General features: G+C 41.6%; 1 protein-coding gene across 4 annotated transcripts in view; it reads left to right on the top strand.

The window, feature by feature from the left end:
- Positions 1-26610, top strand: part of asxl1 (ASXL transcriptional regulator 1) — a 113538-nt gene that overhangs the window by 28503 nt on the left and 58425 nt on the right. For all 4 annotated transcript variants that reach the window (XM_043710513.2, XM_043710511.2, XM_043710517.2 and 1 more), the window contains one exon: positions 14465-14573. In XM_043710513.2, coding sequence (XP_043566448.2) covers positions 14465-14573 — 109 coding nt within the window. The remainder of the gene's footprint in view (positions 1-14464; positions 14574-26610) is intronic.

The raw sequence follows: 26610 nt of genomic DNA, 5'->3' as shown, positions 1-26610 counted from the left end.
GAGTTTCCATGTTACTGATGATTATGTCGGCAGGAAGTGTCTTTGGTTGTGAATCTTATCAGATTGCATAGATAGGTTAGAGTGGCCATTAGAAACAATGAAGAATTTACAAGAGCTATGGGGTGTGACGGATGGCAGTTTTCGGAAGGGGAAAAAGCCACAAATTCAGTCAGGTAGATTGATTAACTCCAGGAACGGTAGAAAGGGTAGGCAGGTAGTACAGGAGTCTTCTATGGCTATCCCCATTTCAAACAAAAGTATGCTGTTTTGGAAAATGTAGGGAGTGATGGACTCTCAGGAGAATGTAACACAAACAGCGAAGTTTCAGGTATCAAGACTGGCTCTCATGTAAAGAGGGGCATGTCGGGTTCCAAGCAATCAATTGTGATATTGAACTCTTTAGTCAGAGGCACAGACAGACGTTTCTGCAGTCAGCAGCAATAAATCAGAATGATGTGTTGCCTCTCTGGTGCCAGAATCAAACATGCCTCAGAGAGGGTGCAGAATGTTCTCAAAGGGGAGAGGGACCAGCAGGCGGTCATTGTTGTTGGTTCCAATTTGTACATAGGAAGGGAAAAGGATGAGATTCTGAAGGGAGAAAATAGAAAGCTAGGCAAGAATTTAAAAAGGAGGTCCTCGAGGGCAGTAATATCTGATTACCCCTGATGCTACGAGCTAGTGAGAGTAGGAATAGGAGGATCGAGCAAAAGAATGCGTGACAGAGGAGCAGGTGCAAGGGAGAAGGGTTCACTGGATCATTGGAATCTCTTATGGGGTAGAAGTGACCTGTACCAGAAGGACGGATTGCACCTGAATTGGAAGGCGACTAATACTGGCAGGGAAATTTGTGAGAGCTGCTGGGGAGAATTTAAGATGGAGTGGGGAGGTAGGGTAGGACCCAGGGAAATAGTGAGGAAAGAGATCAATCTCAGACTGGTACAGATGGGTAAAGGAGCGAGTCAAACAGTCAGGGCAGGCAGGAGCAAAGCAAAGAACAAGGTCGGACTGATAATTAAACTGCATTTACTTCAGTGCAAGAGGGTTAAGAGGGAAGGCAGATAACGTAGGGCACGTTTTGGAACATAGCAATTACAGAAACGTGGCTCAGGGATGGACAGGGCTGTCAGTTTAATGTTCCAGGATACAAATGCTATCGGAAGGATAGAAAGGTGGGGTGAGAGAGGAGGGGTAGTGGCGTTTTGATAATGCATATCATTACTGCTGTACATGGGGATGATATCTCTGGGAAAACATCAGGGATGTTATTTGGGTGGAACTGAGAAATAAGAAAGGGATGATCACCTTATTGGGATTGTACAATAGGCCCCCTCATAGTCAGCGGGAAATTGAGAAACCAATTTGTAAGGAGATTTTATTTATGGGTAAGAATGACAGGGTGGTTATGGTAGGGGAGTTTAACTTTCCAAACATAGACTGGACTGCCAGAGTGTAAAGGGTTTAGATGGAGAAGAATTTAAGTGTGGACAAGAAAATTTTCTGAATTCAGTATGTGGATGTACCTACGAGAGAAGGTGGCAAAACTTGACCTACTCTTGGGAAACAAGGCAGGGCAGGTGACTGAGGTTTCAGTGCGGAAGCACTTTGAGGTCAGCGGCCATAATTTTATTAGTTTTAAAATAGTGATGGAAAAGGATAGACCGGATCTAAAAGTTGAAGTTCTAAATTGGAGGAATGCCAATTTTGATGGTATGAGGCAAGAACTTTCAAAAACTGATTGGGGGCAGATGTTTGCAGGTAAAGGGACAACTGGAAAATGGAAAGCCTTTAGAAATGAGGTAACAAGAGTCCAGAGACAGTATATTCCTGTTAGGGTGAAAGGAAAGGCTGGTAGGTGTAGGAAATGCTGCATGTCTAGAGAAATTGAGGTTTTGGTCAAGAAAAAGAAGGAAGCATAGCTTAGGTATAGACAGAAGAGATCGAGTTAATCCTTAGAGTATGAAGGCAGAAGGAGTATACTTAAGAGGGAAATCGGGAGGGCAAAAAGGGGACATGAGATAGCTTTGGCAAATAGAGTTGAGGAGAATCCAAAGGGATTTTATAAATACGTTAAGGACAAAATGGTAACTAGGGAGAGAATAGGGCCCCTCAAAGATCGGCAAGGCAGCCTATGTGTGGAGTGGCAGGAGATGAGGGAAATACTAAATGAGTATTTTGCATTAGTGCTTATTGTGGAGAAAAAAGGGACATAGAATATGGGAAAATAGAAGGTTACATATTGAAAAATTTCCATACTACAGAGGAGGAGTACTGGATGTCTTGAAACGCATAAAGGTGAATAAATCCCTAGGGCCTGATCAGGTGTACCTTAGAACTTTGTGGGGAGCGAGGGAAGTAACTGCTGGGCCCCTTGTTGAGACATTTATGTCATCAACAATCACAGGTGAGGTACCCAGAAGACTGGAGGTGGACTAATGTGGTGCCACTATTTAAGAAAGGTGGTAATGAAAAGAGGGAACTATAGACCGGTGAGCCTGACATCGGTGGTGGGCATGTTGATGGAGAGAATCCTGTGGGACAGGATTTATATGTATTTGGAAAGGCAGGGATTGATTAGGGATAGTCGGCATGGCTTTGAGTGTGGGAAATCATGTGTCTCAAGTTTTTTTGAAGTAACAAAAATGATTGATGAGGGCAGAGTGGTAGACATGATCTATATGGACTTTAGTAAAGCATTCAACAAGGTTCCTCGTGGGAGACTGGTTGGCAAGGTTAGATACCATGGAATACAGAGAACTAGCTATTTGGATACAGAATTGGCTTGAAGGTAGAAGATAGCAGGTGGTATTTGAGGCCTGTGTCCACTGGTGTGCCACAAGGATTGGTGCTGGGGCCTCTACTTTTTGTCATTTACATAAATGATTTGGATGCGAGTGTAAGAGGGATAGTTAGTAAGTTTGCAGATGACACCAAAATTGGAGGTGTAGTGGACAGTGAAGAAGGTTACCTCAGATTATAACGGGATCTTGATCAGATGGGCCAATGGGCTGAGAATTGACACATGGAAGTTAATTCAGATAAATGTGAGGTGCCGCATTTTGGGAAAGCAAATCTTAGCAGGACTTATACATTTAATGGCAAGGTTCTGGGGAGTTTTGCTGAACAAAGAAACCTTGGAGTGCAGGTTCATATTTCCTCGAAAGTAGAGTTGCAGGTTGTGAAGAAGGTGTTTGGTATGCTTTCCTTTATTGGTCAGAGTATTGAGTACAGGAGTTGGGAGGTCATGTTGCGGCTGTCCAGTACATTGGTTAGGCCACTCTTGGAATATTGCATGCAGTTCTGGTCTCCTTCCTATCAGAAAGATGTTGTGAAACTTGAAAGGGTTCAGAAAAGATTTACAAGGATGTTGCCAGGGTTGGAAGATTTGAGTTATAGGGAGAGGCTGAATAGGCTGGGGCTGTTTGATAGGATAAATAGACAAAGTCTTTTCCCTGGGGTGGGGAGTCAAGAACTAGAGGGCATAGGTTTAGGGTGAGAGGGGAAAGATATAAAAGAGACCTAAGGGGGCAACGTTTTCACGCAGAGGATGGTCGTGTATGGAATGAGCTGCCAGAAGATGTGAAGGAGGCTGGTACAATTGCAACATTTAAATGGCATCTGGATGGGTACATGAATAGGAAGGGTTTGGAGGGATATGTACTGGGTGCCGGCAGGTGGGACCAGATTGGGTTGAGATATATGGATGAGTTGGACCAAAGGGTCTGTTTCCGTACTGTCCATCTCTATGACTATGATATTGAGAGGTGGCAGGTCTTGCTCTGCACTAGACCTTTTTTTCATATTTAATGGGAAATCGAAGTCACCCTTTTAGTGAGAGCTTCATTTCAGATGAGCACGATGCTAACTCCTTATAGGCAGTTTCCAGTTTATGAACAAGGTACCTTATTAATTTTAAATATCTAACATATGAATGTTTGCTCATACTTAATGCGTTAACTATTTTACATTGTAATGTATTTTGTTCCAATTTGTGGACAAATCAATTTGCAGTTGGACTCAGGAATGGAACTCGGTTGTAACCTGGGGACTACATGTCTTTGGATAGAACCAATTCCCACCTAATTAATCCCAGTTATTATATTTTCCCTTATTTCATTAGGTCTCTAAGCATTCCTTCAGACCATAACAGATTCCATTATTTAAAAAAAACAATGTGTTTATGTCTAACTTTGAATGCTTGAATGACCTAAGAGTTTGCTAATTAAGTATCTTAATCAGAGTTACCATGCTCGCCATTAGCTGCTGTGTTTTGCTTTGTGTTGTCTTTATCTTCCTCCCCTAACTAAGCTATCTATAGAAAATCTAACATAATGGTTGCCCGTTTTTACCTAGTTTAACTAATGCAAACCTGGACTGACCCGATGCAAATAATTTTGCATTTTGATCTGATGTGGATATACTTGTACTATAGTGGTATGATATAACTAGCTAAACTAATCTGCTTATTGTTCATTGAGCACAAATGCCCTTGCAGGATCTTGCAGTCAGTATTTCTTTGCATGAGATAGCAAAAATATATATGTCACCTGGATTATTTCTGGTGCAACTGACTATTGGTCAGACCAAAAATGTATATGTTGCAACAGACGCTTGAATCCCAAAGATCCTTGAAGCAATCTAAACAGACTTGACAAGCAGTTTTCCATAATATGAAGACAAGAACAATTCTTGATTCAATTTTCTTCCTATCTTGCCCTCTCATGCTGTAATGGTACCAATGTAGAAAATATCTAGATCATAAGGTTTGAATTTTGCACAACTCTCAACTGTAATTGAAAAGCCTTCACTGCATGTCAGAATTACTCTGCATCAGAGCAGAAGTGAGAAGAATACTTGTTAATTAAATCTGAAGCTAGGAATAATGCATGTCATCAAGATGAAGCGAAAGCAAATGAAATTCACTGCTGCACAAACCCAACTAAACTAGTTCCAAACCACCAATACTGACCAAAAGAAGAAAACATTCCTCACCACCCTTGAAGCTGGCGATGCTATTTGTCTTTTCAAGGATTCTCCAGCTTTCTGAGACTGTTGGAAGGAATGCTTTCAGAACGTTCATAATTGGGAGTCAGTAGAATCAGCTAGCTTGAGAGATGAAATTTGGGTATGCAGTCAGCACTAGCTAATATACAAGGTTATCCATCAAATGAACAAAGCAAGATGTGGGAGATGTACAACAATCTCCCTTCTGACTTCTGAAATGCCATTATTATATTGCTTTTCATTAAGTCACGAATCAGTACATTGAAATCATAAATGCATATCCATTCTGTCCAGAGAGATTCTCTCACAAATCATTTGAATTACCTTCTACCCATTGGCACAGCCATATTTTTAAAGAGTCCAGTGAGGGACCAGTAACACTATCTCTTTGCTCAATAAATCTGATAAAATCATCAAAACAAAAAGAACCCTACACAGTCTTTCCTGACCTGCCAAAGACCTGTGGCTCCAGGGTTAGGCTGCTGAGTCAACGCCACACGAGAAATCTTGGCAGATGTTGTCATCTTCCCAAAGGACTGCTGACAGCTATTCCTTGGCCAACTGTCCTGCATTTACCATTAAAATGTGTAGCATTTGGCCCAAATTCTTAGCCTATTCGTGAGCTGCATTGTAACATATCCAATTGTTGTATGGATTCCATCCCTACCTAGTGCTTGAGAGCCAAATTCCTAAAACATAATTTTAGTGCCAAACACATTCCTGCTGTAAAGGGCAAATGAGAAACTGAAGCTGAATGACAATACTTTGTATTAAGTCAGTATGTTTTAAGTAGTAAAACATTCAAATGTGATTTGCAGGAGAGTTATCAAACATTATATTCCCCAGCATGTATTAGGGCGCATGACTAAAAACTTGTTCAATGGGGTAGGTTTTCAGAAGATTCTTAAAGGGCTGAAGAGAAATATGCAATTTTAGAAAGGAAAATCAAAAAATTGGGCTCTGGCAGTTGACCATAATCTGTAGTGAATACAGATCTATGCTGACAATTTGAGATTGGTTCGTAGTTTTGAAAATAAACTTCATACCTGCAGTCAATCTTCAAGTTATATTAACATTCATTATCTGTGTCAATTGCTGATGGCAACTTTAAGTTCACCAGAATGAAAATGGCCTGGTGTTTGGTCCCTGCACCTTGCTAAATTAACTGTTATTGGCCAAGGTGATCGTAAGGTACAATAATTGACTAAATGTTATAGATGAAAGGAACGCTGTTTGGCATTCCTGTTTGATCACTATACAATGTTCTGAGATTGAAATGCACGACTCTGTGGATGCTGAATGCAGTCAGAGTTGGCCTTTGTTATGATGTCTCCATCAAAAACTTGCCAGCGTTCATTGTCTGGATTCACATTATGAATTGTACACGAGCAAGCAATTCAAGTCTTTGAGAAATATGGCAGGAAAAGAATTGTACATCTGTGCTCAATAAGATTTTGACCCATTTACAGCTTGATACACAGGCAAAGTGCACAGAATTGCTGTTTTAATTCAGCTTCAGCTTGATTACAATTTGTTCTAAATCTGTTTTAAAAAATGAATGAAGTGCCTGATGTTTAATCAGGTACTGTAGCTCAACTACAATTACTCAGCATAAGAATGACTTGGAAACTCTTCTATATTAGTGTGAAATCTCATAGAACTCCAAATCAGTTTGTCTATCTCGCGGAATGATTTTCTACAGGCAATAACTTTAAGGCACATGTTCAAATTTTCTTGACTTTTTGAAAGCTGTAATGAATTTTTCAACCATTAAAGTAATTTGTAGTGAGCTGAGAAACATGTTTGGGCTTATGGTTACTTAGTGTATAAATAATAGAGTGCAAGATATAGTTTGACAAGTAGGATGGGCCCTGCAGCTCTGAATGTTTAAACAGATGGCTGCAGCAGTAGGCTTTATAAGGAGTAAAAAGGGCTTGGAGTTTGAGAAGAATCATTTGATAGAAGCTGTGGACTTGTCATTGAACTGCGCTACGTGAAATTTTAACTTTTTTGCCCAGACACTCTTCAAATATCTGTCAGAAATTGCGTAGTCTTTTATTGCAAAGTGTAACTTGATAATTGTATTATTGATTTGGCTTTTAATGCAACTAAACCATGCAGTTACTATCAACTAGATTTACTCCTATGTTCATCGTGATTCATTGTCTTGCCCATGGGGTTCTTGTGGTGTAGTGGTAGTGCCCCTAACAATCCATCTTCCGCAACTACACTGGCCCCACCCCCCATCTTTTTCTTCGCTACATTGATGACTGTATCGGCGCTACCTCGTGCTCCCACGAGGAGGTTGAACAGTTCATCCACTACACCAACACCTTCCACCCCGACCTCAAATTCACCTGGACAGTCTCGGACTCCTCCCTCCCCTTCCTAGACCTTTCTGTTTCTATCTCAGGCGACCGAATTAACACGGACATCTACTACAAACCTACCGACTCCCACAGCTACCTGGACTACACCTCCTCCCATCCTGCCCCCTGTAAAAACGCCATCCCATTCTCCCAATTCCTTCGTCTCCGCCGCATCTGCTCCCAGGAGGACCAGTTCAAAATACGTACAACACAGATGGCCTCCTTCTTCAAGGACCGCAATTTCCCCCCCGACGTGGTCGACGGTGCCCTCCACCGCATCTCCTCCACTTCCCGCTCCTCCGCCCTTGAGCCCCGCCCCTCCAACCGCCACCAGGACAGAACCCCACTGGTCCTCACCTACCACCCCACCAATCTCCATGTACAGCGCATCATCCGCCGTCACTTCCGCCACCTCCATACAGACCCCAGCACCAAGGATATATTTCCCTCCCCTCCCCTATCAGCTTTCCGTAGAGACCACTCCCTCCGCGACTCCCTTGTCAGATCCACACCCCCCACCGACCCAACCACCACTCCTGGCACCTTCCCTTGCAACCGCAGGAGGTGCAACACTTGCGCCCACACCTCCCCCCTCACTTCTCTCCAAGGCCCCAAGGGAAACTTCCATATCCGCCACAGATTCACCTGCACCTCCACCCACATCATCTACTGCATCCGCTGCAGCCGGTGTGGCCTCCTCTATATTGGGGAGACAGGCCGCCTACTTGCGGAGCGATTCAGAGAGCACCTCTGGGCCACCCGGACGAACCAACCCAACCAACCTGTGGCACAGCATTTCAACTCCCCCTCCCACTCCACCGAGGATATGCAGGTCATTGGACTCATCCACCGCCAAACCACAACAACCCGACGGTCGGAGGAGGAGCGTCTTATCTTCCGACTGGGAACCCTCCAACCGCAGGGGATGAACTTGGACTTCACCAGTTTCTTCATCCCCCCTCCCCCCACCTTGTCTCAGCCGGATCCTTCCAGCCCGGCACCGCCTTCCTGACCTGCAGTCTTCTTCTTGACCTCTCCGCCTCCACCCTACTCCGACCTATCACCCTCACCTTGACCTCTTTCCACCTATCACATTTCCAACTCCCCTCCTCCAAGTCCCTCCTCCCTACCTTTTATCTTCTCCTGCTGAACACTCTCTGCTCATTCCTGAGGAAGGGCCTGTGCCCGAAACGTCGAATCTCCTGTTCCCTGGATGCTGCCTGACCTGCTGTGCTGTTCCAGCAATAAAGTTTCAACCTTGATCTCCAGCATCTGCAGACCTCACTTTCTCCCCTACCTTGAACCAGGAGGCCTGGATTCAAGTCCCATCTGCTCTAGAGGTGTGTAATAATATCTCTCAACAGATTGAATTGGATATATAATCTTATTCATGGAATTTGTGGCTTGTGATTCCTTGTTTTAGTGCTTCTTAAAATCACCATCCAGAGGTTGACATTTTTACTGGTTTTTATCAATGTGACATTTGTGCATTGTGACAACCTGAGTTTCATCTTTCTAAATCTGCTGACCACACAGTTTTCCTTCATGTTCTTATCTGACAAATGTCAGCAGGCTTACATTTGGGTTTCTGTCTGTAGTAGATGAGACCCAGTATGAGAGGTCCCTGTCAACTCCAGTTCAAAAATAACAAACAAGAAGTTTAAAGAAATTGTTGACCTTTTGCCTTTTTCAAAGTGACTGTTCATTGCCTCCTTTTTTGTGCGGTTCTCCCTGATCTTTTTTTCAATTGTGATAATGAACAAGAAATGAGATTTTTTTTTTGTTGCTGTCTATCCCAGGATCAAACTTATCCCCAGAAAATGCCTCGCTAAAATTAGCCTTCTACAAAGTTGCAAAAATGTTGACTGGCAGGTAATGCTTCTTACACCTGTCTCTCCTGATCTTAAAAATCCTTAAGTTCTTTTAAATGGGAAATTCTCTCGTGCCCGCGCTAAAGTCCTCGCTCTCGTGCCTGCTCTGTCAACCTTGCCCCCATACCCTGTCTTAATCCCTTTGATTTATTACTTTGTCATGGATCAGCTATATTTTTGTATCAACATTAACTCAGTTGTGAGTTCCATACTGCTTAGTATAAGACGTTGGCCAGTGCAGTTCTAAAGGGTTTGTTAAAAGCATTGTCGTTCAAACCCAACATTGAAGAATTCCGTTATGCACTCATTTTACTATTGTCTCATATTTCCTTGTCTGTTGCTCTGCGCCCATGAAATGGTAACACGATGGTGCAAGTGCCACCATTTTTTCAGTGTTCCTCATATAGTGCTGAAGGTAGCAGTTGCTAAGATTATTTGATAATAGTGGAGGTGTAGTACCATACTACTTAGAAGTAGCCATGATTACATATGCAGAGTTAATGTAGACAAATCACCGTAGCTCATGGATATGAAGCTAATTGTACTCCCACTGTTGTCCTGGCTCTAGACATTTTGAAGTATTGAACTTGTGTGTTTTAAACAGAAAGGAGATAAATAAAACATTCGAGTTCCTGTACTGTTCAGTACTCCCATCAAAATGAATTTAGGATTCAAGCTGTAAAATACAGCATTACATGTTAAATGCAGCTACAGTCTTAATGGACAGATTTTATGTTGAATTAGCAATTAAGATTTCTCGTCAGCATAACAGAAAATTTAATGTAGCTGTTGTGATTTTGACCTTGGAAAGCCTGGGATAGAACAAAGGTTCGTATTTAGCTGTTATAGTTGATATTTTAAGCTTCAAAAATTAACTGTTATCAGAAGAACATGATACAAGACAAACATGGTGCTGAAGAACATAATTTCTGCAGCATTATAAACCAGTTTGCAGAGCAATGTAATTCTATTGGAAAGAATCTTCTTTTTCTGTTCAGTTACTTAAATGTGCGGTGCTTGTTTTGGAGTATGTTCAATGTTGGTCTGGCAAAATAATGACTGATTTGTAGAAAACCTGAGAATATGGTCTTTCCTGGAAATGATACTGAGATGGTGTGAAAGAGGCAATTTCCATATTTTGACTATTGACCATGGTTAGAGAAAGTGAGGACTGCAGATGATGGAGATCAGAGTAGAGAGTGTGGTGCTGGAAAAGCACAGCAGGTCAGGCAGCATCCGAGGAGCAGAAGAATCAACGTTTTGGGCATAAGCCCTTCATTAGGAATGAGGCTTGTGGGTTTGGGGGCTGAGAGATCAATGGGAGGGGGGGTGGGGTTGTGGGGAAAGTAGCTGAGATTGTGATAGGTAGATAAAGGTGAGGGAGAAGGTGATAGGTCGGAGAGGAGGGTGGAGCGGATAGATGGGAAAGGTAATGGGCAGGTCGGGGGGGGGGCAGTGCTGAGTTGGAGGCTTGGGACTGGGATAATATGGGGGAGGGAAAATGAGAAAACTGTTGAAATCCACATTGATCCCGTGCGGTTGCAGAGTCCCAAGGAGGAATATGAGGCATTCTTCCTTCAGGCATCAGGTGGTAAGGGCTTGGTGATGGAGGAGGCACAGGACAGAGTGGGGGGTGGGAGTGTGTGTAGTTGAAGTGTACAGCCACGGGGTGATGGGGTTAGTTGGTGCGGGTGTCTCAGATGTTCTCTGAAATGAACCGCAAGTATGCGTCCTGCCTCTCCGATGTAGAGGAGACCACATCGGGTGCAACTGATACAGTAGATGACATTGTAGAGGTACAGGTTGGATGTGGAAGGATCCTTTGGAGCCTTGGACAGAGGTGAGGGGAGTGGTGTGGGCACAGGTTTTGCATTTCCTGTGATGGCAGAGGAATGTGATGGGAGTGGGGTGTGGGCTGGTTTGTGGAGGGGTGGATCTGATGAGAGAGTTGCGGAGGGAATGGTCTTTCTAGAACACTGATAGGGGCGGGGAGGGAAAAATATATCTGGTGGTGGGATCCGTTTGTAGTTGGTGGAGGACAATGTGATGTATGTGGAGGTTGATGGGGTGGAAGGTGAGGACTGGGGATGTTCTGTCCTTGTTCCGTCGGGAGGAGTGGGGTTCAAGGGCGGTGGTGCGGAAAGTGGAGGAGCTGCACTGGAGGGCATCGTCGACTACGTGGGAACGGAAATTGCGATCTTAGAGGAAGGATGCCATCTGGGATTTTCTAACGTGGAATTGGCCATCTTGGGAACAGATGCATCTTTTTTGGGACCCTGCAATCACACAAGATCAATGTGGATTTCAACAATGTCCTCATTTCCCCATCTCTTTCATTATCCCAGTCCCAGGCCTCCAACTTGGCACCACCCTCCTGACCTGTTCATCACCTTTCCCTTCTATCTGCTCCACCCTCATCTCCGACCTATCACTTTCCCCCTCATCTTCATTTACCTATCGCATTCTCAGCTACATTCCTCCCAGCCCCACCCCTCTCCCATTTATCTCTCAGCTCCCCCAGCCCACAAAGCTCATTCCTGATGAAGGGCTTTTGCCGGAAATGTTGATTCTTCTGCTCCTCGGATGCTGCCTGACTTGCTGTGCTTTTTCAGCACTCCACATGCGCATATTGACCATGGCCACGTGGATTATCAGCAAATTAAAATGAGGTGTTGATATGATGCTGTATTGGTATCATTGCTGCCCTTGTGTATCTCAGCTGTTGTAGATAAGTTTTTGGACACTGCAGTGCTTCCTGCAATTAAAGCATACTGCAGCTGTTGTATGCCAGTGGTTTAGGGCTTTGATATCAACCCCAATGTCTGTGTTACCAGTGCAAGTCAGCTGATTTTCCTTCACTGTTGAGCTTTTTCTTTATCATTGCTGTCATAATTTTCATTGAGTGGAAAGCTGAGTATTCCGTATTGTTCCTCTCATTCTATCATCCTGAATAATGGATTCTAGGTTTGTGGGTCCATCTGGTCATTCTTTTTGTAGCAGTCTAATGGTTTGCTAAGCTGCTGAGGAAGTCATTAAGCTTTGTGGGATTGAACTCTTGAATGCCTGTGTGCTGAGATTCTGACCTATGGGATATTAATTGTATCCCATAACTGCATCTAATGTTGAAAATGATGCTTCGTTTGAGTCATGATGAATACAGTTATGGAAGGATATGGATCTAAGATCAAGCATGTGGAATCTTTTCCAGGCTATCATTGGATAAATCCTTGCAAAAATTTATTAAAATTCCTTAACTTCCTGTATGTGGATCTTTATTGTATCCTGCAATGTACTATTGTTTAGTAGACCTTTAAAAAGGAGTTCATAGGCAATGATAAATGTGTTGCTAATGATTACATTTTTAAAAAAAAGTTCACTTATAATAAGATCAAATGAAAAATTCTGTTTTTTTCCTTATAATTTAGATGATCTCTGCTTTTATGAGCATAATTTTGGCACTATTGAAATAGGTTCATGTTGAAATTAAAGGCTCGCAGATTTAAAGAAACTAATAACACCAGTTTAGATTACTTAATTGGAAATATTCCCTGTTGAAGATATGGAAATGGTTTTGACAATTATTGCAGACACAATAGAAGTTAAGCTTTTTGAGCACTGCAGTATTGCAAGCTCTTGATGTAGTTGCTCAGCTACTGGGTGTTTATGTTACCTTAGTTAAGACTTCATCAGAGTTTGATGCTGTAACATTTGGTCATAACACAGGCTCAACTTTGCACTCTTCTTGTCCCTTAAGAGCAAACCAAGTCCTCAGTTCTTGGATCCCCACTTGTGTTGAAGTCCCTTTGAGTTGGGTTTCACATAACCAATGAACTGTGTTCTTATCTGATTTAATGTTCAGAGTTAGTTTCACAGCCTCTTATGTTTTCAAATAGGTTTATAATTGGGTGCAACGGAACATATAATCTGAGCGCACTTGTGTGGGAAATGCTTAAGTAAGTGGACTAAGTCCTCAGAAATGTGAATTGAGGTTTGCTGAGTGACTTGTATTTGTTTCACTGACAACATAGTGGCCCTTAGCAAAGGGAACAAAGTCCAATTCAAGATCAATCACGTACTTCGTCACTAAAATTTTCCTTAATCTCACATTTTCACTCAGTCTGATGTAGATTTTTTTCTTAAATAATCTTCCATGCTATCCTCAACTACAATCAGCAAAGAGATTTATGGGATTTTAGTAAAATAAGCGGTCTTCTATTTAAATCAGTGAAGACAAGTGTTTTTCCTGAGTCATTAAACTGTGGAATTCGGAACGCACAAAGGAAGCTCGATCGTAGAATATTTTTAAGACTTGAGTTTGATTCTTCTTTGGTTGGGGAGTCAAAAGGTGTAGGCAGAAAAGTGGATTTGAGGCTACTGTAGCTCAACCATAAACTGATAGTGTACATTGGTCTTGAGGGGCCAAATGACCTTCTAGTACTAATTTGCATGTTTCTGTTAATTAGAATAATACTGTTTCATCTTGGGGACTCGAGAAAAGTGGCATATTATTAATGAATGTCAGCTTATTGCTGACTTCAATACAAGATTAAAAGCTAGCTTATTGCTAACAGTGTGCAATTTTTTTGTCATTCAATGTTTAAAGTTAGTTTAGCATTACATAATCTGAAACTCTCTTCTGATTTTGTTCATCTTCAATCACTGGCAATATCATATGAATCAGAATAAAGCCTTACATTGCCATTTGCAGTATAAGGATAACTTTAGTTGCAGTGAAGGATATATGAAAACCTAATTGTTTAACAAGCAGGAGAAGAATATGAAGTACAAAAAAAAACTATAAAACACATTGATAAAAGCTTTAAACAAATCTCTTGTGTGACTCCATCAGAAAATGGTGTGGCTATGGTATTATTGGGCAAGACTTAAATCTTTCTTGTTGCCAACAGTAGTAGTACAATTGCAGATAGTTCTAAACCCATGTCCTATGCTTGAGCTATTTATAAAGAGACAAACAAGAAATGCTTCAATCTCGATATTTCAGGCTGAAAACTGAAGCAAAATGATATGGGTTTTTGGAAATAAAAGATTTAATAATTGCAAACAATATTTGACTGTAATTGTTAGGTTATTTTCATTAAAAACATTCATTTTTATATTTCATCGGCTGAGTAACTTTGTCAGTATAAATGTATATCGTTTTTTGGAGCAGAATTTTATTTGAGATATTTACGTAAAATGTGCTTTTTAATCTATTTTATGTAGTGGAACTTCTCCCTTGGCATGTCTGAATGCTATGCTTCACACTAATTCTCGTGCAGATGATGGAATGTTTTACAGACTTCCAGGGCGGATGGGTCTTTACACATTGAAGGTAAGAACGATTGTACCATATTGTTGTTTTCACTAGGAGTTTTCAAACTTGTTGGTTGTGAGCAGCACAAATGAATATTATGGATTTCTGGTATTCCTCGGAAACAAAAAATTAAATGTATGGTCTCTAATTTGTGTATATATATTCAGGTAAAATACGCACAAATGTTCTGATTTCAGATTTATCTTGCAATATGGCAGTTGAATGAAGAACCTTTATTCCCAAACTCTAGTTTCTCAAAGTTTGAGAAACTAATAATTGCGTCAACATAATTAACACTGATTTTAAGTTATGGGGCTTCAAGGGCCGGATACTGCAGTCTCAGTGGTGTAATCGGTTCGCGTGTTTGGCTATTAACCGAAAGGTTGGTGGTTCGAGCTCCCCCAGTGACGCTCATGTGTAGTGTTTGAGGGCGGATTGGTGGCTCAGTGGTTAGCACTGCTGCCTCACAGCACCAGGGTCCCAGGTTCGATTTCAACCTCGGGTGGCTGTGTGAAGTTTGCACATTCTCCCAGTGTCTGCGTGGGTCTCCTCCGGCTACTCTGGTTTCCTCCCACAGTGCAAAGATGTGCTGGTCAGGTGAATTGGCCATGCTAAATTGCCCATAGTGTTAGGTGCATTAGTCAGAGGGAAATGGGTCTGGGGGGGTTACTCTTTGGAGGGTCAGTGTGGACTGGTTGGGCCGAAGGGCTTGTTTCCATACTGAGAGGAATCTAAAAAAAATTACTAAAATTTTGAGGGCAAATTTTAGCTGACTTTCTGGAGATTGGCCACAACTACACTCCTGACTGTTGTTTGAATATGGTGCTTCTTAAATCATAGTCTTAACTGTTCTCTTAAAAAATTTTGACATTTGTTGTAGAGAGACTGAAAGGGTTATGATGGTTGATAAACTTGCTCTTCAACTAGGTTGAGTCAACAGCAATATCTAGTGATAAGTTCCCTTGAGTGCACTGACATTGGAGGATAACACTTCTTGATATCCTTTACATCACTTGAGAGTATGAATTTGGCCATTGAAGAGGTACAGAGCATGAGATAATAGGAAGCTGTGTGTATAATCTACCTATGAAAGTTAAAATCATGCTCATCAATCCATTTTGACCATAATGTTATCCTTAACAAATGATTGTGTAACATGGAAATTAAAATGATGTGTGGCTGTAATAGTTTTCCAAGAAGGTCAGTGTCCTTGCAAATAGTTCATCAACTAAGCTATCTAGATGCATTTCCCCATATCATGTAGCTGGAGATAGCGGGCATCTCCTCAGGATTGCATCTAATGTTGTCACCCTGCCATGTATGCAGCCAGATCACGGTTTTGATGAACTTGAAGCTGTGACAGAGATTCTTTATGAATTACATGACACGTTTGCTTTAATGTGTAATTTTAAAACTCCCAGGTGACATTACTCAGTCACTTGGAAATTGCTCTTGATTTTGGTCCTAGACATTCTGTAAGGGTTAGTAATGTGGTGTGCAATGGCGTGGAATGTAGAGCAGAATGGTGAAAACCATTTGTTTGAGTAGGGAAAGGAAAAAATGTGATGGAGGTATACAAGTCAGAGATAAGAGAGGGGTCACTTACTACTTGGAAAACTATTGCCCTGTCTATTATTAAGTGGTTAAAGAATACATTATTTCGTTAAGTATTTCAGTAGAGTTAAAGTTATGCCAGTTCTCTTTTTGTTTGTATTTTAACTAAGTTGTAAGAATGAAATGTCTTTTCCTGAAAGCCGAGTGGTGGACCAATCAAAGTACATCTGGAACACAGCATCTCAAACTTGCCTTCAAATAAGTATAAAAGCTACTCAGGTCCATAACAAAAGGGAAATCATGTTTGAGTGTTGGATTTTGGACAGCGTAGCATCTGGTTTGGATGAACGAAATCATACATGTAGTATATTCGATTTCCAAAAGGCAATCACTAACATGCCATATATTGCACAGATAGGAGTTTGCTGTTTTGGAGGTGATATAATTGCGTAGATGATTTGTTTCCTGTTAACTAGTCTGCGTGTTGGGATAAATGGTAGACGAGCAGGAGGCTGGAAGAAACAGCAAGCCAGGCACCTCCTGCTTATCAACTTGGATTCCAGCACGTGCAGTTTTTTGTCTCTAACTAAATGTTCGGATAAATAATTCATTTTCAGTGTGCACACTGTAGTTAGTTGGAATGTTGCAAGGATAATTTCTGGGGCCTCAGTTATGTAGAATCTAAGTAAAAAACCTGACTGCATTGTAGCCCAATTTTCTGATTGTAGAAAGATAGATACAAAAACGTGTTGTGAGGAGACAAGATATGAAAGCGATATGTACTGGTGAATAAGTGGGCAAAGAATTGACAGGTGAGAGCATCCACTTCGGCAGATAGAAGAGTAGAACATTATTGTAGTACAGTGAGTTCTGGAAGTTCTTGTGCACGGATCTTAAAAAGGTCAGTCAAGATAAGCATGGGTTTGGGCGGTTCCCTAAATCAACATGAAAGTTAACTTATGGGGGCCATCAATCTGAGAACTCATTTCATTTATTGAATGAAATGAATTAGTGCAAAGTAGGCTAACTCATGAAGGAAGAGCTGTAGGCAGGAAGTGCAGTAGAGAAACCATAGCAAGTAGTTAGGAAAGTCAGTACCTGCATTGCAGGAGTTACTGGTAGAGTGCCTTTTGGTGGCAGTTGAGTTGTTGCTGGGGGATCCATAACATGGAGGGGTTGGACCCTGGAAGCTATCTTTGACTTGGATGGGTGTTCTTTTTCTGAGTGCAAGTTGACCTTTTGCTAGATCTTGGAGAAAGAAAGGCTGGAAGGGGAATGAGGTAAAACAGGTTGCAGGAGGCCTATGAAGTAGGATGGCAGTAAGTGAAGCTGCAAAGAAAAGTATGGGCAAAAGAGGTGAGAGGAATAGTTTTAAACCTGTCAGGGAAGCAATGTTTAGTTAATTGGGATCCAAGAAAAGTTTAAATTCCTTGCAAATCAGTGCAAACTCTAGTTTAGGACTTTGTAAATTTGAAGCTACTATATTTGGTAAAAATGTAGGCTGCCATATAGTAATGTAAAGTCAGTTGTTGGATCTGATTTCACATTTTTATATTGAGGTACAGTAAATAGGGGTGTGACTGCCTGGTTAGAATGTTCTAGCTTTGCATATGGGAGATGGAAATAGACCTCACCTGTCTTCAAAAGTTGCACTGGGGTGATGTCTTTGTATGTAGAAACATGATGGTTGTTTTGAATAATGTATTGTTAACTTTGTCTGTTGTTTTTTTACCAATTTAAATACTGTACCTAAGAAATTAATGTTTTCCTTGTGTTGTGGCTTTATGCTTAGGAGGGAATTGATCGAAATTGATTATTCACGTCTGCTTTTGTGCAGGGTCAAAAATGCACATCAGCATGTAGAAGGGATTATTTCAGTGTGATGGCATCACTTAATGAATGAGTTCGTGAGAACGAAGTAGGCCCCCAAAAATTAGAGTATCCTTGAGAAGTGCCTTTTAAAATATTTTTATTTCTGATCCTAAGCAGAAAGATGTAATTAAGAAGGGACATGGAAAGTCAGTCTTTTATTCTAAGGAGTTTGCAGGATACATATGCAGGGGAGGTAATGTCTCACAAACGTGATTGAGGTTATTTTTTGAGGAAGTAACAAAGATGATTGAGGGCAGGACAGTGGATTTTGTAAGTGGACTTCAGCAAAACCTTTGACAAAGTCCCACTTTGGCAGGCTGATGCAGAAGCTGAAGTCATATGGGATCTGTCATGAGCTGGTAAGATGGATAGTGTCTTGGCTTGGTCGTAGAAGACTGGTGATGGTGGAAGGCTTTTTTTTTTCCCTGACTGGATATGTGTGAACAGTGATCAATGCTGAGACCCCTGTTGTTTAGGCCATGAGACATAGGAGTGGAAGTAAGGCCATTTGGCCCATCGAGGCCACTCAGTTATTCAATCATGGCTGATGGGCAATTCAACTCCACCTACCCGCACCCTCCCCATCGCCCTTAAGTCCTTGCGTGATCAAGAATTTATCAATATCTGCCTTGAAGGCATTTAACATCCTGGTCTCCACTGTGCTCCTTGCCACCACTCTCTGGCTAAAGAAATGTCTCATCGTTTCCATTTTAAATTGACCCTCTCTAATTCTTAGGTTGTGTCCACCAGTTCTTGTCTCTCCACCTGCTGGAAACAAATTCCCAGCCTCCACCCTTTCTAAGCCATGTATTATCTTGTAAGTTTCTATTAGATCTCCCTTCGACCTTCTAAACTCTAATGAATACATTCCCAGGATCCTCAACTGTTCATTGTATGCTAGGCCTAACATTCCAGGGATCATCCGTGTGAATCTCCACTGGACATACTCCAGTGCCAGTATGTCCTTCCTGAGGTGTAGGGCCCAAAATTGGACACATTTATTCTAAATGGGCCTAACTAGAGCTTTATGAAGTCTCAGTAGCTAATCGTTGCTTTTATATTCCAACCACTGATCACTTGATATTGTCAAATGACAACATTACATTTACTTTCTTAACCACTGACTCAACCTGCTAGTCAACCATTAGACAATCCTGGACGAGTACTCCCAGATCCCTTTGTACTTAGGCTTTATGAATTTTCTCACCGTTTACATGCCAGTATTTTTTTCCCCAAGTGCCAGACCTTGCTCATGTTGAATTTCATCAGCCATTTCCTAGACCACTCTCCTAAACTGTCTAAATCTTTCTGCAGCCTCCCCACCACCTCAGAACTACCTGCATGTCTGCCTAACTTCGTATCGTGGGTGAACTTCGCCAGAATGTCCCCAGTCCCTTCATCCAGATCATTAATATATAAAGTGAACAGCTGCAGCCCAACACTGAACCTTGCGGGACACCATTTGTCACTAGCTGCCATTTCAAAAAAGAACCTTTTATCCCAACTCTCGGCCATCTATCAGACAGCCGATCCTCAATCCATGCCATTACCTCACCTCGAACACCATGGGCCCTCACTTACTCAACAGCCTCCTGTGAAGCACCTTATCAAAGGCCTTTTGGAAGTCTAGATAGATAACATCCACTGGGTTTCCCTGGGCTAACCTACTTGTTACCTCTTCAAAGAATTCTAACAGGTTTGTCAGGCACGGTCTCCCCTTACTAAATTCATGCTGACTTGTTCTAATCTGACCCTGCACTGCAAATAATTTAGAATTCTCATCCTTAACGATGGATTCTATAATTTTACCTACAACTGAGGTTAGGCTAATCAGCCTATAATTTTCCATCTTTTGTCTTGATCATTTCTTGAACAAGGGGGTTACAATAGCAATTTTTTTTCCAATCATCTGGGACTTTCCCTGACTCAAGTGACTTTTGAAAGATCACAACCACGCCTCCGCTATTTCCTCAGCCATCTCCCTCAGAAATCTAGGATGTCACCCACCTGGGCCAGGAGATTTTTAGACCTTTTAGCTTTTCTAGCACTTTATCTTTTGTAATGGCTATCATACTCAACTCTGCCCCCTGGCTCTCCTTAATTGTTGGGCTATTACTCATGTCTTCCACTGTGAAGACTGACGCAAAGCACTTAAGTTCTTCAGCTATTTCCTTATCTCCCATCACTAGCCTTCTTGCATCAATGTGGAGCGGCCCAATTTGCTTCTTATGTATTGAAAGAAACTTTTACTATCATTTCTAATAATACTGGCTCGCTTACCTTCATATTTGATCCTCTCCTTCCTTATTTCTCTTTATTATCCTCTGTTTGTTTTTGTAGTCTTCCCAATCTTCTGTTTTCCAGGGATGTTGGCCACTTTATAGGCTCTCTCTTTTTCTTTGATACTTTTCCTGACTACTTTGTCAGCCATGGCTGTGCAATTTTGTGCAACCCCCCCAAACACTACCATCACCACCAGAGTATCTGGCTTTTCTTTGGGATGAACCTCTGTTCTGTGTCCTCAATTACACCCAGAAACTCCTTCCATTATTGCTCTACTGTCTTCTCCACTAGGCTGTACTGCCAGTCAACTTTCGTCAGTTCCTCTCTCATGCCCCGTAATTACCTTTATTTAACTGTAACACCATTACATCCAATTTTCAAACTGCAGACTGAACTCTACCATATTATGATTGCTGTCTCCTAAGTATTCCCTTACTTTAAGATCTTTTATAAAGTCTGGCTCATTACATAGCACTAAGTCCAGAATAGTCTCCTCCCTTGTGGGCTCTGTCACAAGCTATTCCAAAACGCCATCCTGTAACCATTCCATGAATTCCCTTTCTTTGCATCCACGGGCAACATTATTCACTCATCCATTTGTATACTGATGTCCCCCATGATCACTGACCTTGCCTTTCTGACATGCCCTATCTATTTCCTGGTACATCTTGTGCCCCTGGTCCTGACCAATGCTGGGAGGTCTGTACGTAACTCCCATTGTGGTTTTTTATTTATCTTTGTGGTTCTTCAACTTCACCCACACAGACTCCACATTATCTGACCCAATGTCATTTAGTGCCATAGATTTAATTTCATCCTTAACTAACAAGGCCACCCGCTCCCTCTGCCCACCACCCTGTCTTTTCGATAAGTTATAAATCCTTGGATGTTTAACTGCCAGTCCTGAACCCCCTGCAACCATGTCTCTGTGATGCCGACCACATCATAATCATTCACTATGATTTGTGCTATTAATTCATCTACTTTGTTATGAATACTATGAGCATTCAGGTAAAGTGCCAAAATGCTAATTTTCTTATTCTCGTGATTTCCAAAATCTCTATGTCCTAAGTTATCCTTACTTTTTGCTTCATGCCTAGTCTGCCTTGAACTTAAACCCTGCACACAGACTAACCTGCTGGTTATCTTTTTACTTGACCCCATACTCCCTGTAGCTTCTTCTCCCTCCTCCCCACTCCCCACCCCGAAACTCTCAAGATTACACCAGAACACTGGTTCCAGATCGGCTCAGTAGGAGACTGACCCATCGGTACAGATCGCCCCGGTTCCATGAAATAATGCCAATGTCCCATGAAATGGAATCCCTCTTCACCACACCAGTCTGTTAGCTGCATGTTTACTTCCCCAGTTTTCTTAACCCTATGCTAATTAGCATGTGGCTCCGGCAGTAATCCAGAGATTAACCCTCGAGGACCTGTTCTTCAACTTCCTTCCTAGTGCGTGATACTCCCCAAACAGGTCCTCCTTCATAGTCTTGCCTATGTTGTTAGTACCAACATGGGTCACAGCAACTGGATCTTCTCCCCCCCGCTCCAACATCCTTTCAAGCCGGTTGGAGGTATCCTGCATTCTGGTACTGGGCAAGCAGCACACCAAGCAGGAATCCTGATGTGGCTCGCAAAGGATACTATCTGTCCCCCCTAATTATAGAATCTCCTATAACAATTATTTGTCTTTTTGCTCCCCTCTCTTGAATGGCCTTCTGTACCATGGTGTCGTGGTCAGCTGCCTCACCCTGTCCACAGCCCTTTTCCTCCATACAGGGAGCAAAAATCCCATACCTGTTGGAGAAGGTAAAGGGCTGAGGCTCCTCCACTCCTGAACTCAATTCCCCCACCCTGGCCTCACTTAGTTATACCCTGTTGTTCCTGATCACTAACTGAATTTGAATTATTTAATCTACCGGGTGTGACTGCCTCCTGAAACAAAGCGTCCAGGTAACTTCCCCCTCCCGGATATGCCGGGGAATGTAGCTGGCCTGATCAGTAAGTTTGCGGATGACCCAAAGATCAGGAGAGCTGTGATGGTAAAGATTGCCAAAGGATGCAGCAGGATATATACATAGTCTGCAGACTTTGTCAGAGAAATGGAATTTAATCTGGTCAAATGCAAGATGATGCATTTTGAAGGTCTCGTATAGGGAGGAAGTTCATAGTAAATGACAGAGCCTTTAGTCAGAGGGACCAAAGTGTACATGTTCACAGTTCTCGGAAAGTGGCCACGCAAGTGGATAAGGTGGTCAAGAAGGTTTATAGCATGCTTGCTTTCATCGGTCAGGGCAGACAGTATAAAAATTGGCGAGTCATGTCGCAGCTGTATAGAGCTGCGTTAGGTCACGTTTGGAATATTGTGTCCAGTTATGATCACCACACTACCAGAAAGACGTGGAGGCTTTGGAGAGGGTACGGAAAAGGTTTACCAGAATATTGACTGTTTGGAGTATGTCAGCTGTCAAGAGAGATTGAACAAATTTGATTTATTTTTACTTTAACCTCAGAAGCTGCTGGGTGACCTCATGGAAGCTTGCAAAATGATGAGAGGCATATATAGAATGGATTGTTGGAGTCTTTTTCTCAGGATAGACAGTCAATTACTATGGGATATACATGTAAGCTAAAAGGAGGAAAGTATAAAGGAGATGTGAGAGGCATTTTTTTAAGACAGTGTTCTGAGTGCCTGGAACATACTGGCAGAGAAGATGCTTGAATCAGATACAATAGGATTACTTAAGAGTCATTTTGACAGACAGGAATGAGCAGGGTATAGTGGAATACAGACTGCCAGAGTCAAAAATGTTTAGTTTAAAAATGCATCATGTGTAGTCGAGGTTTGGTGGCCCAAGTAACCTGTTCTTGTGTGAACAGTTCTTTGTTTTTGAGCAAAGGATGGGTTTATAGTCATGAGGGTTAGAAAAATGAGACATGAATTTTATTGAAATGCGTTCTGAAGGGAATTGAAAGGAGCAGATTTTTAAGTTCAAAGTTAATTTTTTTCATAATTGACCATGATCAATGCCATATTGTTAAGTCGACTATAAACCTGACAGTGGAGTTGTTCACCGAATGATACGTATGTTCTGAAGATAATTTTAAAAATGTCTACAACTATTAATGTAGTAATTGGATTGTGAAACTGTGTTAAACTCTGAACTTTTGGTTCAGTAATTCTGGCATTAGATACTCTTGAGCAAATTCTCCTTGTACCCAACATGTGGTTTCTTATGTATTATATATATATGTATGTAATATATATATTTTAAGATCTTTTAATTAAGAGAAAATGCAATATGAATTTATTAGAGGTGGTCATGCTAGTAACATTTTTATTTTTTTCAAGCTATAATACCCAGAAATCAGGTGGCCTATTTGTTGTACTTTTTGGAACAGTAGCACAAAAGTTTGTGAATTTGTTTGAAACGCAAGAGTCATTGGTAAGGACAGTACCCCAAATTGCTGTTGAGAAGGTGACAAGCCATCTTCTTGAGCCAGTGCAGTGCACAAGATGCCGGTAAACCCAGAATGCTGCTATAGGTTCTTTTCTGAGTTGTTTGTCACAACTTGAAAATTTGCTAGTGACTGCCTTAGCTTCCACATATCCACCATCCTACTGGTCGATGCTCATATTCTTGCCAATCTCCTTCCAATGGTCTTAAGTCAGTAAAGAAGCAAATATGGTGGATAATCATTTAGGTGGCATAATGGGAATAACTGGATTAAATTCTAGTCTGGATCCAGTCTTGTCAATTCTAATCTTGATTTATCATCACCGCTTTTTGTTAAACTCTTTCTGCTTTTATTGCACTGTTCTTCTCTGGGATCATGCAAACTACCATCTGGTTCCTCTGTTTCAAGTTCTGTCTACTGATAACCTGGAAGAAATGGAGGGTTTCCCTGTGGCAAGTCTGATGGATAGTTCAGAACTCTACAGTAATTCATCTTGGCTGCAAATGAGGAAGAATTTGAAGACTTGGAAGCTGTATAGACATTAAGACATTAAGACTCTGAATTATAAATTCTAGCTCTTAAGACGCATAATGCTGATGGCATGAAAATGACAGCATGACTTGTGAGCCAGCAAAAGTAAACCATGTGAAGCTGCACCATATGCAATTATTTGATTTCCTATATATCCGTGAGATACATACTGAAGGATGTTGGTGTAGAGGACTGTTGTGAGGCTGATAACTTATCTAAACTATCTAAATCCTGAGGAAAAATTGAAGGAACTTTGCTTTATAATTAAGAAAAAAGCTGTTAGTTATATTAAAAATTGTTTTTCTTGATTATTGAGAAGGTCTTCATCCAAAGAATGACTTTGTAATGATCTTCAAAGCATAAGTGCAAACACCTGGAGTTATTTCTCATGCCACAATTACTTTGTTGGGTTTCTCGGTAAATAAGTAAGCTGAGTTTCCATATCTAAAATGACCTTTGGGATCTTTAAATTTAAAAAAAAAACCCAAGCAGACATTTTTGTTTGTATCATGTAAGAAAACATCTTCATGACATTCTCTGATGACATGCAGCTGATCTTCATTTCTATCACTCAGGGAACAAGGCACAAGAAATTCGTAGGCGTGCATGGTTGCCTTTGAGGTTGCCTTCAACTCGCTGCAATGTACCTTTCCTTGCACTTGTTGTTTTGTGTTTTTTTTTCCTCCTTTTCTCCGTCTCAAAGTTATCCTGCTTTGAAGCATGACACATTAATTATTATGTTATCATCATTCAGCTCCTGAATTGTAATTGGATGTTAACTGATGGCCAAATGGCCAAGATCTTGTTCTCATAAATTGACAATCAGGTCTGTACCATTTGTATTTCATTGTGGTGCACACGCTTTTATCCCACTCCCTTGCACTTCATGTCTTCTATTTTCTCATTTATTTACAAGAAAGTAACCCACTTTACATGAATGCGTGGATCTGATTCAGTCGTTCCTGTGTCAGAATTTTTCTTTTATTCCACCTATTCCCACTTCCCATTACATTCGTTTTATGTGAAGAACAAGAACAGAGAGCAGTATAGCACAGGAACAGGCCCTTTGGCCATCCATGCCAGGTCACCCCTCAAACTCCTGTGTTCCAGTGAAAATGCATTCAGTCTATCCAACCTTTCTTTATAGCTAAAATCCCCCATACCAAGCAATATCCTGATAAAGCTTTTCTGTATCCTTTCCAAAACATCCGCATCCTTCTGGTAGTGTGGTGACCAGAATTGCACGGAATATTCCAACTGTGGCCTAACTGAAGTTCTGTAAAGCTCCAGCACAATGTGCCTATTCTTATACTCAACTGTCCCTTCCAATGAAGGCAAGCATGCCATGGCCTTTTTTACTATCTTATTACCTGTACTGCCACTTTCCGTGATCTGTGGATCTGTACACCCAGATCCCTCTGCATATCAATACACCTAAGGGTTCTACCATTCACTGTTTAATTTCCACCTATACCTGATCTTCCAAAATAGATCACCTCACATTTGTCCAGATTAAACTCTTTCTACCATTTCTCTGCCCATGCCTCCAACTGGCCCATATTCTGCTGTATCTTCTCTCAAGCCTCCTCACTATCCCCAACTCCACCACTCTTTGTATCATCTGCAAACTTACTAATTAGACCAGCTATATTTTCCTCCAAATCATGTATGTCGACCACGTTCAGAAGAGATCCTAACACAGTGGAGCACCACTAGTCACAACCCTCCATTTCGAAAAACAGCATTCCTCCACTACCATCTGTCTCATTTAACTGAGGAGTTCTGTATCCATCTTGCCAGCTCATCCCAATACCATGTGACTTTGCCTTTTGTACCAGTCTGCCATGAGGGACCTTGTCAAAGGCTTTACTGAAATCCATGTGGACAACATCAGCTGCTTTTCCCTCATTCATCACCTACTGGAAAAAAAAGTCAATCAAGTTCGTGAGGCACGACTACCCCTGCACAAAACTATGCTGCCTATCGCTAATAAATCCATTTGCCTCTAAATGCGTATAGATCTTGTCCCTGAGAATCTCTTCCAATAGATCTGCATTGGCTACTCTCCAGTCCTCTGGGACCTTGCCTCTGGCCAAAGCAGCTACAAAAATGTCTGTTAAAGGGTGGCTTATTGGTTAGCACTGCTGCCTCACAGCACCAGGAACCCGGGTTCAATTCCCGGGTGACTGTGTGGAGTTTGCCCGTCTGTTTCCGGTTTCCTCCCAGAATCCAGAGATGTGCAGGTCAAGTGAATTGGTTATGCTGAATTGCCCATAATGTTAGGTGTATTAGTCAGTGGTACATATAGGTTAGGTGAATGGGTCTGTGAGAGTTACTCTTTGGAGGGTCGG

The sequence above is a fragment of the Chiloscyllium plagiosum genome, unplaced genomic scaffold (assembly GCF_037043375.1).
Source record: "Chiloscyllium plagiosum isolate Xiang-an unplaced genomic scaffold, Cpla_swu_hap1 HiC_scaffold_15, whole genome shotgun sequence".
Lineage (NCBI taxonomy): Eukaryota > Metazoa > Chordata > Chondrichthyes > Orectolobiformes > Hemiscylliidae > Chiloscyllium > Chiloscyllium plagiosum.
The sequence above is the reverse complement of the archived record's forward strand: the minus strand, read 5'-3'. Positions and strand labels throughout refer to the sequence as shown.